This window comes from Aspergillus campestris (assembly GCF_002847485.1).
Source record: "Aspergillus campestris IBT 28561 chromosome Unknown P168scaffold_13, whole genome shotgun sequence".
NCBI lineage: Eukaryota > Fungi > Ascomycota > Eurotiomycetes > Eurotiales > Aspergillaceae > Aspergillus > Aspergillus campestris.
In genome coordinates this window covers 375,471-392,132 of record NW_020194348.1, presented here as the reverse complement: position 1 = coordinate 392,132, position 16,662 = coordinate 375,471, and the positions used below count along the sequence as shown (strand labels likewise).

At 56.1% G+C, this 16,662-nt stretch overlaps 5 protein-coding genes across 5 annotated transcripts; 4 read left to right on the top strand and 1 right to left on the bottom strand.

The window, feature by feature from the left end:
* Positions 1-185: 185 nt before the first annotated feature.
* On the top strand, positions 186-864 carry P168DRAFT_275289 (glutathione peroxidase; the record flags this gene model as incomplete). The annotated part of the gene is made up of 2 exons (XM_024835487.1): positions 186-225; positions 286-864. 2 exons carry the CDS (start codon positions 186-188, stop codon positions 753-755), a joined length of 510 nt encoding a protein of 169 aa, XP_024689401.1. The 3' UTR covers positions 756-864.
* A 37-nt stretch (positions 865-901) lies between these two features.
* Positions 902-1,708, top strand: P168DRAFT_293212 (uncharacterized protein). Its single transcript, XM_024837762.1, has one exon. The coding sequence runs from the start codon at positions 1,124-1,126 to the stop codon at positions 1,631-1,633; it is 510 nt and encodes a 169-aa protein (XP_024689400.1). The 5' UTR covers positions 902-1,123; the 3' UTR covers positions 1,634-1,708.
* Positions 1,709-2,415: 707 nt separating this feature from the next.
* Positions 2,416-4,097, top strand: P168DRAFT_284964 (putative serine/threonine protein kinase; the record flags this gene model as incomplete). The annotated part of the gene is made up of 2 exons (XM_024836170.1): positions 2,416-2,501; positions 2,558-4,097. The coding sequence occupies 2 exons, from the start codon at positions 2,416-2,418 to the stop codon at positions 4,095-4,097; spliced, it is 1,626 nt and encodes a 541-aa protein (XP_024689399.1).
* A 666-nt stretch (positions 4,098-4,763) lies between these two features.
* Positions 4,764-7,415, top strand: P168DRAFT_307245 (uncharacterized protein). Its single transcript, XM_024839091.1, has 3 exons — positions 4,764-5,226; positions 5,283-6,269; positions 6,326-7,415. The coding sequence occupies exons 1-3, from the start codon at positions 5,184-5,186 to the stop codon at positions 7,225-7,227; spliced, it is 1,932 nt and encodes a 643-aa protein (XP_024689398.1). The 5' UTR covers positions 4,764-5,183; the 3' UTR covers positions 7,228-7,415.
* Positions 7,416-7,622: 207 nt separating this feature from the next.
* P168DRAFT_293210 (transcription factor TFIIE subunit TFA2) lies at positions 7,623-8,945 on the bottom strand. Its single transcript, XM_024837761.1, has one exon. It carries the CDS (start codon positions 8,729-8,731, stop codon positions 7,829-7,831), a length of 903 nt encoding a protein of 300 aa, XP_024689397.1. The 5' UTR covers positions 8,732-8,945; the 3' UTR covers positions 7,623-7,828.
* Positions 8,946-16,662: the final 7,717 nt, after the last annotated feature.

Genomic DNA, 16,662 nt, shown 5'->3' with positions numbered 1-16,662 from the left:
ACATGCAAAATGTCCCCGGTACCGTCCCCGAGCATGGCCCAAAAGTCCGCGAATCCGCCCCGAATTTATTCAGCCTACCGTAACCTGGCCCATGTCTCTTTAATGAAGTTGTTGACTGACATCGACACGCTATCATTGCGAAACTGTCTCTATCGCACAAGTGGAAGCAGACGCAAGTTCCCGTTATGGCGTCCAAAACATTTCACGAGTTTCAGCCCGTCGACAGTGCGTATCTCCGAGGGCCCGAATGATTCCTCTTGATACTGACGCATCCCGTCCTTGAAGGAAAGGGCAAACCCTACCCTCTTTCTAATCTCAAAGGCAGAGTGGTCTTAGTGGTGAACACCGCCTCAAAATGCAGTTTCACCCCGCAATACCGTGAACTCGAGCAGCTATACCAGCAAATCAACGAGAAGTACCCCGATGAATTCGTCATCCTCGGATTCCCCTGCAACCAGTTTGGCAATCAGGATCCCGGAACCAACGACGAAATCCAGACTTTCTGTCAGGTGAACTACGGGGTTAGCTTTCCGGTGCTTGGAAAGGTCGATGTGAACGGTCCGAATGCGGACCCGTTGTGGTCGTGGATGAAGGAGAAGCAGCCGGGAATCTTTGGCTTGACACGCATCAAATGGAACTTTGAGAAGTTTCTCATTACGGCGGATGGACAGGTTGCGGGGCGTTGGTGGAGCATGGCGAAGCCACAGTCTTTGCATGATACCATCGTTCGGGAGATAGAGGCTGGGAGAGGCTGACTTTAATGTGTGTACATGTTATAACGGACCATAAGTTTATAAGCATTCGAGTTAGCGTCTTCGAGTTCTCTGGGTTCTTCCTGTATGGAAAGTTACTGCTTTAGCATTGGACTTTGGACAAGCTGCATCATTGAAAATGGGGAAGGCTTCGCTTGTTTCGGAGACTTTATGCAGTCCTTCCGACTATCATCTCCGATATAAATCGTATGATCTGACCCTCTTCAAGGCGCACACTCCATTCTCGATCTTTTTGCGTCTGCTCAAAATTCATATAACACCAGGACGTCCTTGCTGCTGTATTCTAACAATCCCAACCAACCATCTCCATTCCAACGTCTGCCGCTGCCAGACCACCAGCCCTTCCCCAAATGGCTTCACGTGTAATTTTCGATCCCCTCATCGCCCTCCGCCTGGCTCCCCTCGTGAGCTCAACCTGCAGCCTCTGGTTCGCCTGGGACCAAAACATTTTTTTCGGAAACTTCATCCACCCCGCCAACCGGACCGCCAGCGATCGCATCCTTCCCACCTACTTCCAAACCTTCTTCCGCAGCGGCGTGATCTGGGTCCTGACCCTCCTCGGCCTCTCGCTATCGACAGCCGGCATCAACATCGTCATGGACCCAGCCTCGCTCGCCCAAAGCCAGTCCCTCCGTTGGTACGCCGCCGGCGCCGCTTTCACGGCCGGCCATGCCTTGTACGCGCCCATTGTCGCTCCCATCGTGCGTGCCATCTCCGAGGACCGCTCCAAGGGTCATTCCACACGCGACCTGGAACGCTGGCTGTGGTGGAACACTCTTCGGATGGGGACGGTGGATCTGGCGGCTTGGGTGTGTTTTGGGGTTGGGGCTATGCGTGGCATGAATCAAGGCTCGATCTAGTGGACAATAGCAGCTTAAAATACACAATCTATAATCAGCGAAGACCCGCATAAAAAGAAAGAGAATTTTTTTTTTAAACCCTTTTTTTTGCTTGATATAAAGTATGTGATTATTTATTAGCTCTGTAAAATTACCCTGTGTTTTATTATCAGGCTACTAAATAAAGATATTCTAATTAGTATCCTCAGGTAATATCTTGTTTTAAGGCATGTTAAGTATATTGCACACGTAAAATCTTCCTTAAGGAGACAGAAATACAGAATCTCCAATATTATATGACTTCTTAGAAATAAGGCACATTGAATCATAGATCTACAAGGCTAGGTCCGGGTCTTATATGTTCTTGTCGACTTATATAGTATACGCGCCGAGTGTATAAAAGCACACCAATGTCTACAACTACAGCAATGGCCCTAAAAGAAACAGGGTATAGGCTATCTGGAATATTCAAGGCGCCAACACACAGCACAGAAAGACATTTCCGCCATCACCGACTATTACTCCGTATATCGGGACCATTTAGCGTAACCAGCTCATTAGGCAGATCTAGCGGATCAACACATTACCCAAAGAGGATAAAGTGCAAACCGCCCGCGGCCTCCCGCGTCCTGACTCAACGCGCCCCCCGTCTTCCTCTCTTTCGGCTCGCGATCGACCCTTGCATTTCAGCCTCCCACGATGGCTGGTTGATGATAGTCACTCTTTTCTGTTGTGTCCTTTTTAATTGTGTCTTTTTCTTCACATCCACTCTTTATTGTACTCCGTACGCTTCTCAGGTCGCAATGCACCACTCTCAGCTGGCCCCGCTGCCAGACGACCTTCCCTTCCGCATCGTCTCCAAGACGATCGGGCAGGGGGCATACGCCTGGTACGTTCATTGTATCCATGAGATAATCTCCAATAATCATTGATTAACGAGTGTAGTATCAAAAAAGCCACCCCCACGCACACAGACCACCCCATCTTCGCCGTCAAGTTCATCCACAAAGAGTACGCCGCTCGACATGGCAAAATCAGCCCGCGACAATTGCAGATGGAGGCTACGGTGCACAAGCACATCGGCGACCACAATAATATCATCTCCTTCTTCCAGACGGGCGAGGACGATGTGTGGAGGTGGATTGCGATGGAGTTGGCCGAGGGTGGAGACCTCTTCGATAAGATCGAGGCGGATGAGGGTGTGGGCGAGGATATTGCCCATGTGTACTTTTCGCAGCTGATTAGCGCTGTGGGGTATATGCACTCGAAGGGGGTGGGACATCGGGATATCAAACCGGAGAATATGCTTTTGACGGCCGATGGGAATTTGAAGATTGCGGACTTTGGCCTCGCCACGCTGTTTGAGTACAAGGGCGTCACGAAACTCTCGACGACATTCTGCGGTAGCCCGCCCTACATTGCCCCCGAGGTCATTTCCTGTAGTGGGAAAGGTCAGTTCAGGGGCACAGGGTACCGCCCCGACCTGGTGGACATCTGGTCGTGCGGCATCGTCCTCTTCGTCCTCCTAGCTGGCAATACACCCTGGGACAGCCCCACCGACAACAGCTACGAGTTCCACGAGTACGTCGCGACGAATTCCCGCACAAGCGACGAGCTCTGGCAGAAGCTGCCCCCCGCGACGCTGTCGCTGCTCCGCGGCATGCTAAACGTCCAATCCGAGAGCCGCTTCTCCCTCGAGGACGTCCGCCGACACCCCTGGTACACCAGACAAAACAAGTACCTGTCCGCAGACTGCCGCCTCCGCGACCCCATCAACCTAGCCACCACCATGTTCGAGGCCCTCCACATCGACTTCTCGCAAGACCCGCTCCTCCGCCGCACCCGCGGCGGCAGCTTCGGCCTGCCCGAGCGTCCCGACATCGACATGGGCGACGCAGACACCGACACACCCGAACAGCGCATCTCATCCACACAGCCCGAGATACCGCGTCCAGACATGCTCGTCGACTGGGACACCCCCCACCTCAGCGACGTCTTCTCCGCCACCCAGCCTATGCATCGCCAACCCGCCCTCCTCTCCGTCGACCCCTCCCTCCTCGCCGACACCCTCGAAGACGAGCCCTCGCTGTCGCAATTCTCCGCCGCCCCCTGCGTCCCCCTCAGCCGCACCCAGAAGGCCCAGCGCTTCCGCGACATCGTGCCCCCGCGCCCCATGACCCGCTTTTTCTCCACCTGGGAACTCAAACTCCTCATCCCGCTTGTGTGTGAAGCCCTCCACCGTTTGGGCGTTCCCGTCCCGTCGGTCCCGGCCGTTGGTCCCGGCGACACATCCGCTATGATCCGCGTCGTGACCCGCGACGGCCGCATGTGCACACTCCAGGGGAAAGTCCTCATCGAGTGTGTTTCGGAGGGGATCTTCGAGATTGAGTTTATAAAGGTCAAGGGCGATCCCCTTGAGTGGCGCCGTTTCTTCAAAAAGGTTGCTGTGCTTTGTAAGGATGCGGTTTATAAGCCTGATTTTTAATTCTTCCTTTTCTCTTCTATCTTTCTTTGTTGCTTGTGCTTTGGGTTTATATTTGGTTGCTTGCTTGGTTAGATTATGTGCTTTGTCTTAACTATTATGTATGATTAATGTGATTTACGATGGGTCGGATTGGGTCTGGATGGATGGATGGATGGAGGGATACTGGTTATATAGGTTCTGTTTCTTTGATGTTTGGTTGATTGTCTGTTGTTTTTCTTCTCTTCTCTCTTGCTACTATTGACTATATATTACTGAAGTACCTATTTATTCTGCTGATCTTTAACTCTATGTATGATAAACCCGATTCATGGAGTCATACACATGATGCCAGTTTAGGCTTCATATGGCGCAAATACACCTCATATATGCTTGTCTTCGTGTCATGTGGCTGATTTCGTAGGTGATGCTCTCTTCGCGGTGTGTATGCTTCGTGTGTGATTGGCGGGTTTCTTGTTTATTTCATGTATGTAGACGAGACGTGAGAGCTGCTCAGTGGTTATTGTAGGTTTTTGAGGCTGGTTTGTGAGAGGTGGAGTTAGGAGTATGATGGGGTGGCTTTCAGGGACTGTGCTGGAGGGAGGTAAGGTTGGTAGCTGTTATATAAGGAAGTATATATGGGTTTTGAATGCGATACAGTATGTTTTGACTATCTTTCTTCCAGTCTCTCCCTTTTGTGTGTTTTGTTATATTTTATTGTTTTTCTATCTTATACTTTAGCTGTTTGTTGTTGATGTTTTTCTGCATTTCTTGTCAAGTACGGCTGGATATATCTTGTCGTCTCTAGTCCATGCTTGACGGAGGCATACATAAGGTTCAAGCGCAATCTTATCCAAGCCACATATCAAAGCGCAATTGACAACCAGACGGCACTTGTGTACTCATCTACTAATCGAGTCATCTATATCACTCTTTTGTAATGTGGATGATGTTTGCTCCCACGTGACAGATCTAGACTCGCTGATCCGCGGGGAAGATCGCTTGCTTGCTCTGCATCCCTTTGATTTTTACACCTTCTCTCGCGGTCTTCAGAAAACAGATTCCTCCAATGTGTTCGATGAACTTGCCATCCGCACCCCTGTCGCATCCATGGACAAACTCCCGGTAGAAATCCTCTCCAAAATCATCGACTGTGAGCCCCTCTCTCCCCCCCACTAATGCCACCCAACTGACGCATGGACCTCCTAGATCTCAACCCCCGAGAGCAGGTACAGCTCCAATCCGTTAATAAGCGACTCTTCGGTCTCGCGCGCGACAACAATCGCTGGCGACTCCACTGCTATGAAGCCTCATGGACCGCAACCCAGGCCGCCCGGCCGGCGGGACGGACCCCCGAAAGCCTCGTCTCGAACACCACACCGCTGAGCTCCCTCGGCCAGACCTCCCTGCGCTCCCTCATCCAGCCGCATATGGCCGGCGTCGACGAGGTCGCCTCCTCTCCGTCCTTCAGCGAACGCACCAGAGCCGCCGTGGAGTGGGATCCCTCCGTGGAAGGCGAAGACAGGGACTGGTACTCGGAATACATCGCGCGCAATGGGCCCCTCTCGTTCAGCTGGCTGCAGCAGCCTTTCTCGCGGAGTAGTAGCAGAAAGGACTTTCGCGAGGTTAAAGGCATGGCGCTGCTGCGCGATTGGAGCTCTGCGAGGGAGAACAAGGTCGTCGCCCCGCTGGATGATGGCAGTGTGTGCATCTGGGACCTCAACCATTCGCATTCGATCGGCTCCCAGGCGACGAAAGGCAGGGTCCTCGGTGTTAGTGCGCCGGGCATCTTGATGGCTGATTTGTCCGGACGCGCGGGGAAACAATCCCCTTCGCAGCGGTTTATCAATCTCGGAGAGACCATGAGCGTCGATTCGATCCGTCGTCGCGCGTACATGGCCGTTGGCAACGTCCTCAACGAGGTCGACCTTGAAACCCTCAAGGTCGTGTCCCAGCAGCGCTACGTCTGGTCCATCTCGGCCCTGTCTCAGGAAACGGACTACTCCGCGCCCCTGACGCTGGCCACCACGCTCGAAGTGCACATCTATGACGCGAGGATGTCCGCCACCGAAGAAGAAGAGGCCATCCATCTGCGCTGCGAAGAGCCCGTCACCCCGCTCGTCCCCGAATCCACCATCTACTCCCCACCGGACTCCCCCCTCCTCCAACTCCAGCCCGACGGGCGCCCACCCCAGCGTATCCGCCGACCCGGCCCCCCCGAAAAAAGCGACCACTACGCGCCGCTCTTCCAGCCCAGCCCGCTCTCCCTCCTGCACCCCCCGCCCCCTACGTGAACTCCATCTTCCTCGCCGGCCGCTTCCCCAGCATCCTGCAGTACGACCGCCGCTTCTTCCCCCGCCTGCAAAGCACCGTCCACTCCGGCGGCAGCCTCTGCGGCCTGACCTCTGTCCCGGCACCCCAGTTCCCCGTCTCCTCCGGCGGGCCGTACCCCTCGTCGCACAGTGTCGTCGCCTGCGGGGAGTACAAAGGCCGCGGCTCTCTCGAGCTGTACAACCTCGCACCTTCGCCCTTCCCATCTCCCTCCTCACCCAGCCCATCCGACTGGTCCTCGCACCTCTCCCCAGCCTACCAAAACCGCCAAAGCGCCGCCCGCTCAAAGGTCCTCTCCGTCGAGTCCCACGGCTCGCGCATCGCCTTCTCCGACGGAGACGGCAACATCAAATGGGTCGAGCGCAACGGCCGCTCTGAAATCCGCCGCTTCAACCTAGCATCTGCGCCTCCCCACCAAGCCTCTCACTCCCACATCTCCGACAACGATGGATCCAGCAGCAGCAGCGGCGGCGGCGGCATCTGGACATCCCACTCCGCCCCCGGCGACGTCGCGCAGAAAATCCTCTCCACAGGCGGAAACCTCACCGGCGACGAGCTGCTCATCTGGACGGGCGAGCGCCTCGGCCGTATTCGCTTTTCCGCGCCGTCGAAAACCCCCCCTTATCCTTCTGTCGAAGACGAGGCCAGCGACAGCGACAGCGACAACAGTATGGACGTTAATATGGACCCCCTCGCGCGCGAAGAAGCCCGCAAGCGGAAGCATGAGTACGCGCGTCGCGAGAGGGATTATTCGCGGGCGATGAGGCGCGCGCTGGAAAGGCAGGCGGATGAGGTGAGGAGGATGCAGGGGTTGGGTCTTTAATATATCTCTTCGGCTTTTCTATCTCTCTTTTTTTCTTGGGTTTGATGTTTTGTTGTGATGTTTGGGGTATAGTATGTATTTTTGGGAGATTGTTGTTTCTGGCGTGTTTGGTTTGGTTTATACTTGCATTGGGTGGTGTTTATTTGGTTGGAGAGTTTATACTATACTACAGCATACTAGGTAGATAGTTTTCATTAATTGTCTGATATTTTGGTTTTCGGTTTTTGTTGAGCCGTTGGTGTGACTGATTTGTTTAAGATATGATAGGATTTAGGGATGGGTTCGCTACTTTGGTGTATGACTATATCTGGGTATCTATTTATGGATCAATCCGGTTGTACTTAATGTTCTAGTACGATTTCTTGAAGAAAAGGAAAGAGAAAGAAACAAGTAAAGTGTAATCATTTTGGGTATCTGTCAGATGTAGATCTGAGTATATAGTATTCTAACATGGGAAGTACTTCCGGTGGAACGAAACGATAGTCTGTTGTTCACTGCCAGTAATAATCCCAGTATACAAACCTTTTAACCGTAACGCCGTGGATGCTTCAGTCTTTTCCCCTGAGTAATAAAGAGATGGAACATCAAAGTAAAAATAGGATCACCGCTTCAAATGAGAGTAATCCCGCAACACCCCCATCATATGAGTGTTGGTCGTCTTGCCACTCCGCCGCGGTTTCTTCACCTTCTTGTGCTCGTAATTCGGCCGCATCTTGACAACCTTGTTCTTGCTAGTCGGCGTGATCCCGGCCTTCTCCAGCTCCTCCTTGACAGTCTGCTGGTCCGGCACGCGGATCTTTTCCCAGATCTGGCGAAACTCGTCGTCAAAGTGCTGAATGAGCGACGGGTCGTTCGCCCACACCATCTTGGCATGGTCGTCCTTCTTATTGCGCGTCACGAGCACCTTCCCCGCCTTCTCCAGCGAGTTGATCGTCTCCTCCACAGCAGGCCACCCCTCGCGCAGCTCGCGCACGCTCATCCCCGCCCCCGACGTCTGTGCCTGCAGTTTCGCCAGCAGCTGCTCCGCGCTGCGGATATTATGCGGCGGGCGGAAGCTGAACGTGCCCTCGCCGTTGGCCCCAGACGCATCAAACAGCACCTTCTCGTGCATCTGCAGGATGCTCCGCAGCGCCTGCACATACCCCTGGTCGTGGGCGCGGTGCTGCAGAGACAGGTACGACACGATGTCGTTGAACTTCAGCGGCACGCCCTTGTTCTTCATGTGCTCGATCGCGAAGATCACCTGCGTCATGATGTCCTTGCCTGTCCCCGTGTTCGCCGGCTGCGAGTACACGATGTCGCCGTCATGGCGGCGCCGTTTGCTCGGGTCACTGCCGCCGGGTGTGGGCGTCGACGGCGTCGATGCGCCGACCTGCGAACTGGTGCCGGAGTTCGTGCTCCCTGTGCCGGCGTTGTGCACGAACCGTCGCTGGGCCGGCATCTGCCGGGCGTAGTCCATTACGCCGGCGTTGAAGCTCTTCAGCTGCTGTTGGAGGTGCGACATGATTGCGGTGGATGGGGGTTCCGTATAAGAGGGAGGAAAGAGTGATGCGGCGTTCTTCCGGAGGCGAAGTCGGCGGAGAAGGTCCTTAGAGCTGCTGAACGGAGCTCTAGCCGTGTGTGTGATGGAGCATATGAAGCGCCGTGTAGAGTCGAAGCCAGGAGTGGCGGTGGGCAGCGACTGGACCGAACCGTCAGTGAGCGTGGATGGTCGACGGAGGGATGTCAGAGTGAGACGAAAGAGAGTTGAGGCTCATTATTCATGCGGGCCTGAGGCTGGGGCCATCCACGTGACACCCAAACCAGGCTAACCGCATCGGGACGAGCTCCAGCTCAAGCCGCGTCTTTCATCTTCGACGGTCTTGATTGTTCTCTCTCCAACCTTCCCCTCCCATTTGGCCATTTCCTTTCTTCCATTCTTTTGCCTTCTCGCTATTTGGTCGTGGTACACGGGGCTCTTTATTTCCTTGCCCTTGTCATGACCTAGTGGCTTTGCTTCAGCGTTGTGCACTCGTCCTGGCCAGTGCATCTCGCGCCCAGCGACCGGTATCCGACCAACACACCGACCTAGCTACGCACCGACTAACGCAAGCTATATTGCTTACTCGAATCAATTGATCCGCCTTTTTATTGACTGTATACATTATTCCGACTGCAGCGAAGGCTGCGGGAATCGATCTGAGCCACCATGGCGGCGGCCACTGTTGAGATCCCTTACCTAGCCTCGCATTACTCAATTGCCGAGTCGACTCTCTCGACCCTCAGCCAAGCTCCCACCGTTGAGCTCGTCAACGAGCTTCTCCAGGCTATCACTAAGAAAGCCCGCGAGTACGATGAACTCAAATCGGACAAGCTCCACATTGAGGTTGAGCTCGAAAATGCGGTTCGCACCAGCGACTCCAAGATCAAGGTGTTGAAGAGCTCGGTCGAAAAGGGCCATGCGGAGGTCGAGGAAACCAGAAAGAAACTACACGAGTCGGGTAAGACTCTGCCCCGATGACTGGCTGTGTCCGTCGAAGCACCGGCTTACAATGTCTAGAAAACGCCCGATCTACCCTAGAATCTGAAATCGCCTCCCTCAAGTCCTCGTCGACGTCCAACGAGTCCGAAGTCAGCTCGCTTAAGTCCCGCATCTCGTCGCTGGAAGCGTCCAACCGAGATACCCTCGCTCTGCTGGAGTCCAAGTCCGGCGCGTACGATAAACTGGCGGAGGAGCTCTCTACACAACACAAGAAGACTATCGAGCTCAGACGGGAGCTGTCCACCGCGGAGCAGAATCTGCAGGCGGCCAACTCGGCGTCTGCGAGCGCCAAGTTCCGCGAACAGAGCCTTCAGCAGGACTTGGACCTCACCCGCAAGAACAACGAGTGGTTTGAGACGGAGCTGAAGACCAAGTCGGCCGAATACCTGAAGTTCCGCAAGGAGAAAAGCGCACGCATTTCCGAACTGCAGCGTGAGAACGAGGAGTCCGGCGCCAACGTTGACTCCCTCCGACGGAGCGAGAATTCCCTCAAAGGCCGCTTGGACGAGGTGGAGCAGCGTTACGAGGAGTCCTTGTCCAACATCCAACAACTCAGGGAGGAAGCTATTCAGGCAGCAGAGTCGTTTAGAATCGAGCTGGATAGCGCCAACCGCCTGGCTGAGCTCCAGGGCAACGCCGCGGAGACTGCGAAGCAGCGTGTGCAGGAATGCCAATTGGCGCTGGACAAGGCTCGGGATGATGCGGCCGAAGAGATCTCGCGTTTACGCGTGGAGATGGAGACGGAGCATTCGGACAAGCAGGCTGCAGAGCGTCGCGTGGCGGAGCTGGAGCTTGCTATTAGCCAACTCGAATCGGAAGGTCCGCGGGGTAGGAGATCCATGAGTCCAGCCGTTGGCCTCAATGGTGGACCGACCACCCCCATGCGCGCTTCCACTCCGGTGGGCACGTTCTCGCCGAGGGCCTCCCGCACCAAGGGTGGTCTCACTCTCACGCAGATGTACACGGAATACGATAAGATGCGCACAATGCTCGCCGCTGAGCAGAGAACCAGCCACGAACTACGCGCTACGCTGGATGAGATGGTGCAGGACCTCGAGGCTAGCAAACCTGAAATCGACGAACTGCGCGCAGACCATAGCAGACTCGAGAATGCCGTCGTGGAGATGTCGAACATTCTGGAGACGGCTGGGAAGGAAAGAGACGACGCCACGAAGGAAGCACGGAAGTGGCAAGGCCAGGTGGACGGCTTGTCTCGTGAAGGTGACATCCTGCGCCAGCAGTTGAGAGACTTGAGCGCCCAAGTGAAGGTGCTCGTGTTGGAGGTAGCGATGATGAAGGAGGGGGAGAACTACGACCGGGAAGAGCTCGAGAAGGTGGCTCGCAAGGAAATTGAGGAGTCGGCCGCCGATCTGAGCCCCACTGGACGCTTCATCAGTCAGAACCTGATGACGTTCAAGGATCTGCATGAACTTCAGGAACAGAACGTCACCCTTCGCCGGATGCTGAGAGAGCTTGGCGATAAGATGGAGGGCGCCGAAGCCCGCGAGCAGGATGCCGTGCGCCAACAGGAGCGGGAAGAGTTGAAGGAGCTGAGAATCCGTGTGCAAACGTACCGGGACGAAATCACCAACCTGGTTGCTCAAACCAAGAGCTACGTCAAGGAGAGAGACACTTTCCGGAGCATGCTGACCCGTCGCCGTCAGACCGTTGGCGATGCTTCTGTTTTCTCCCAGTCTTTGCCTCTGGGCGCTACGCCGCCCACCGACGAAGGCGTCACGGACGCGACCGACAATGCCGACTTGCTGCGCAAGGTGCAAGCCCACTTCGACAGCTTCCGCGAGGAGACTGCCACCGATCACTCTGCCTTGAAGCAGCAGGTGAACGACCTGTCTCGCAAGAACAGCGAGCTTATGAGCGAGATCAGCCGCTCAAGCAGCCAGCTTGGTGCTGCTACCCAGCGCGCCGAGCTTCTGCAGAGTAACTTCGTCATGCTAAAGAGTGAAAACTCGGAACTCCAAAAGCGCTACGCAGCCCTCTTCGAGAATGCGAACCGACAAGACTTGAAGACCCAGCAGGCCGCCGAAGACCTCGTCGAGACCAAGGGTCTCGTTGAAAGCCTGCAGCGCGAGAGCGCAAACCTTAAGGCCGAGAAGGACCTGTGGAAGAACATTGAGCGGAGACTGATTGAGGATAACGAAACCTTGCGCAACGAACGGGCACGCCTCGACTCATTGAACGCCAACCTGCAAACCATTTTGAACGAGCGCGAGCATACCGATGCCGAGAGCCGTCGGCGTCTCCAGTCCAGCGTCGAGTCCCTGGAATCGGAGCTGCAGTCTACGAAGCGGAAACTGAACGACGAGGTGGAGGAATCGAAGAAGGCGGCACTCCGCAGAGAGTATGAGCACGAGCAAAGCCAGAAGCGCATCGACGACCTAGTGACGAGCCTGGGCTCTGTGAGGGAGGAATTGGTGGCCGCCAAGACCACCCGCGACCACCTGCAAACCCGGGTCGACGAGCTCACCGTGGAGCTTCGCAGTGCCGAGGAGCGGATTCAGGTCGTCCAGTCTAGACCCAGCGTTTCTGCCGCCCCCGCGCAGGAGCCTGTCACCGAGACCACCGGCCAAGAGTCCGGTCTCACGCGCGAACAGGAGTTGGAAATCCAGGTTTCGGAGTTGAAGCGGGATCTGGAGCTAGCCAAGGGTGAGCTCGAGCATGCCAATGAGCGGGTGGAAGATTACAAGAGTATCAGCCAGGAGACGGAGGAGCGGATGCAATCAATCACCGACACGCATGACCAATACCGGGAAGACACGGAGAATCTCGTTGAGGAGAAGGATAAGAAGATCAAGGACCTTGAGCAGCGCATCGAGGATATCTCATCCGAGCTTTCGACGACGAATGACGAGCTCACTAAGCTGCGTGATGAGCAGGGCGAAGTCGCTCGCCGCCTCGAAGAGCAGAAGTCCACTCTCGAATCGGAAGTTACGCGACTGAAGGACGAGAACGAGCGCCAGATCGCCTCTGCGCAGTACCACCAGGAGGACCTGAAGGCACAGGCCGAGATCGCCCAGCATGCTCAGCAAAACTACGAAAGCGAGCTCGTCAAACATGCCGAGGCTGCGAAGAACCTGCAGATCGTGCGCTCGGAAGCCAATCAACTCAAGCTTGACGCCGTTGAACTACGCACCCAGGCCGAGACTTACAAGAAGGACCTGCTGCAGAAGGAGGAAAGCTGGAATGAGATCAAAGCCCGCTATGAGGGCGAAGTCTCGGAACTGAACAAGCGCCGCGAGGAGGTCCTGCATCAGAACTCTCTTCTCCACAGCCAGCTCGAGAACATCACCAACCAGATTTCGTCTCTCCAGCGTGACCGCGCTAACATTCCCGAGGATAACGAAGAGGGCGGAGCCACCAACGCGAACTTGGAGGGTCTCCAGGAAGTCATCAAGTTCTTGCGCCGCGAGAAGGAGATTGTCGATGTACAGTATCATCTGTCGACCCAGGAAAGCAAGCGTCTCCGTCAACAACTCGACTACAGCCAATCCCAGCTCGACGAGGCCCGTCTCAAACTCGAACAGCAGCGTCGCGCAACTGCCGATAGCGAGCACTCGAGCTTGACCAACAATAAACTCATCGACACGCTGAACGAGCTGAACCTGTTCCGTGAGAGCAGCGTCACGCTCCGCAGCCAAGTCAAGCAGGCCGAAACTCTGCTCGCCGAGAAATCTGCACGCGTGGATGAACTCGTGAACCAGGTGGCACCTCTAGAGACTCGCATCCGCGAACTCGAAGGTGTGGTGGAGACCAAGGACGGAGAGATGCAGCTTCTGCATGCGGATCGCGACCGTTGGCAGCAGCGTACGCAGAACATCCTGCAGAAATACGACCGCGTGGATCCCGCAGAGATGGAAGGACTCAAGGAGAAGCTTGAAACGTTGGAGAAGGAACGGGACGAGGCTGTGTCTGCTCGCGACGTGCTGCAGGCTGAGGTTACCTCGTACCCGGAGCAGTTGAAGCATGCGGAGGTTCGGGTGCAGGAGCTGCGGACGAAGCTCACCGAGCAATTCAAGGCTCGATCGAAGGAGCTCACGGGGCGTATCAACGCTAAGCAGGGAGAGCTGAACACCGCTCTGCAAGAGAAGGAGGTTATCCAGGAAGAACTGAACACGACGAAGCAGGAGCTGGCTCAGTTGAAGACAAATATGGCCGACCAGCCGTCTGCGCCGGCACAGCCTGCTGAGCAACCCGTTGCTCATGGAGTTGACGCAACTCCTGCCTCTCAGTTCCCCACCTCTACCGTCCAGGTTCCTGTCAGTGATGATGAGCGAGTGAAGGCGCTGGAAGAGAAGATACAGCGTCTGGAGGCTGCCCTTGCTGAGAAGGATGCGCTCCTGCAGCAAAAGGATTCGGCCCTTTCCGCTAAGGATGCTGAGCATGAAACCAAGCTGAAGGAACGCATTGAGAAACTCAAGGAGACCTACAACGGCAAATTGGCCGAGATTAGAGCTGCGCACCGACAGGAAGTTGAGAGGCTCAGCGCTGGCCAGCCTGCGTCGCAGCAGCCCGCCCAGCAGGAACCTGGAACGCCGAAGACGGATCAGCCGCCGGCGACCCCGGTCAAGACAGACGTTGCCTTACCGGAGCTCACCGACGCCCAGGCTCGGGCGCTGGTTGCGAAGAACGAGACCATTCGAACCATCGTGCGCAACAACATCAAGGCCATGATCGCCAAGGAGAAGGAGAAGGACAAGGAACAGGCGGCTCAGGTATCGGCTGGAGCCAGCCAGGAGGCTATTGCCGAGGTGGAGAGGAGATTCAACGAGGAGAAGGCGGCCCTGAAGAAGTCCTACGAGGAAAGCCTGGAGGAGAAGATCAAGTCCGCTGTGGAATTATCCGACAAGAAGACGCTGGTCAAGGTCAGCATGCTGGAGACTCGGTCTCGGACCGCCATGGCCAAGATCGAGGTTGTCCAGAAGGCCGCTGCTGAGACGCCGCAGAAGGCCGTTGTGGAGGTGTGGGAGGTGGCCAAGACTACCAAGGCACCCCCTGCTCAGGCGCAGACTCCTAAACCCCCGGCCGCGTCCCCTGCGCCTACACCCACGCCCGCACCTACGCCCGCACCAACCCAGCAAGCACCACCGACGCCCGCACCGCAGCAGACCCCTGTCGCTGCCTCTCCGGCGCCTCAACCTGCAACCCCGGGGCCAGCTCAGGCAGCTCCTGCAACCCCGGCCCGGCAAGCGGCGACCCCAGCTCAGGCTCAAGCGCAGCCTCAGGCTCAACCTCAGCCGTCGCAGCCAACCCAGCCAACTCAGCCAACGCAACAAAATGGTCAACAACCGCAGACACCGCAGAAACAGCAGCAACCAGTCAAGGCCCCCACGCCTGTACAAGCCAATGCCCCCACACCAGTACAAGCCAACGCTGAGAATCCGTTTGGGGTGACCCAGAACCAGAATCAGCAGCAGGGGCAACAGCCTTCGTCGTTGCCCAGCAAACCCCCAGCCGGTGCCAACACTGGTGCTATCCGGGCTCTCCAGTCGGCACTTCCCATTGCCCGAGGCGGTCGAACGGGCGGCCGTGGCGGTCAACAAAATCCGTTCGGACCGCAAGGTCAGCAAGGCCAGCCCCAAGCCCAAGGCCAGCAGCAGCAACAACAGCAGCAAACGCAAGGCCAGCGGGGTTCGGGTCTTCCACGCGGTCGCGGTGGCCGCGGTGGCCATCGGGGCGGGCACCAACAGGTGCAGACAGCCAATATCCCTCAGGCACAGGGCCAGGCGAGTCCAGGAGGCGGACGCGGCGCTCTGAACGCTGGAGCGCGTCAGTTCGTGCCGCAAGGCAACAAGCGCGCTCGCGAAGACGGCAGCGATGCAGGACAGGATGGAGCTGGAGGAAAGCGGATGAGGGGAGGTGGTCAGGCACGGGGATCGTGATCATCTTTTTGATTTGATATGTACGTGTATGGGGCTGGATGTCATTTCGACAACAAAATCTTCGATTTATCTCCTTTGTTATAGGTATATGGGTAGAGCGTTCTTCTTTTCTTTACTTTTGTGTTCTTTTTTTTTTTATCATTCATGTCATATTAAATAATACATCTGGCTCTGGTATGATCTGATATTATGCTATGTTTTTCAGACCTGATATGGAGAAATGGGTATCGTAGCTCGCTGTATAACAAAACAGCATTCTCCGAAGATGAAGGAAAGCAAAAAAAGAAAAGAGACAGATAAATCACTTCTTGCGCGTATTCCCTGCAGCAACCAACTTGGTCAACGTCTCCCTCTCCCTCTGCAAGACAACCAGTCTCGCCTCCTCAATGACCTTCCCCTCCAGCGTAGCAGCAGCAGCAGCAGCATCCTGATCCTGACCCTGAGCAGCAGCAGCAGCAACAACAACAGGCGAAGACTTCTTCCCCCTCGCCCTCCGCCTCCTCTGCAGCGGCCTCCCCACACCCCCCCAAACAACCACCCACTCCGGAATCCTCACATCAGCCTCAACCACACACCCGGCACAAACCCTCGCATGAGAACCAACCACACACCCGCCGCTCAAAACAGCAAGACTCTCCACCGACGCCGCCGAGCATATCGTCACACCCGGGAAAACAGTAACGCCGGCGGCGAGCGTCACACTCGCTGACACGCGAATCTCGCGGTCCTGCCCATTGCGCAGCCCTATTTGAGCCGCGACGTGCGAGTGTTGCGCTGGTGGGAGGCCGAGGACGCACTTCTCGGAGATGATGCACGCGTCGCCGATTGTGATGGGCCCGTCGAAGGAGTAGAGCTTTGCGCGTGGGTGCACAATGCTGCCGACCCCTATTGTGATTGGGTGTGTGCCCTGGAAGGTTGCTGTGTCGGAGATGGTTGCTGTTGAGTGGGCGTGGACGGGGGCGCGTGGTGGTGGTTGCGGACGGGGTTGGGCTGGGATTGTGGTTGGGAGTGGGCGGA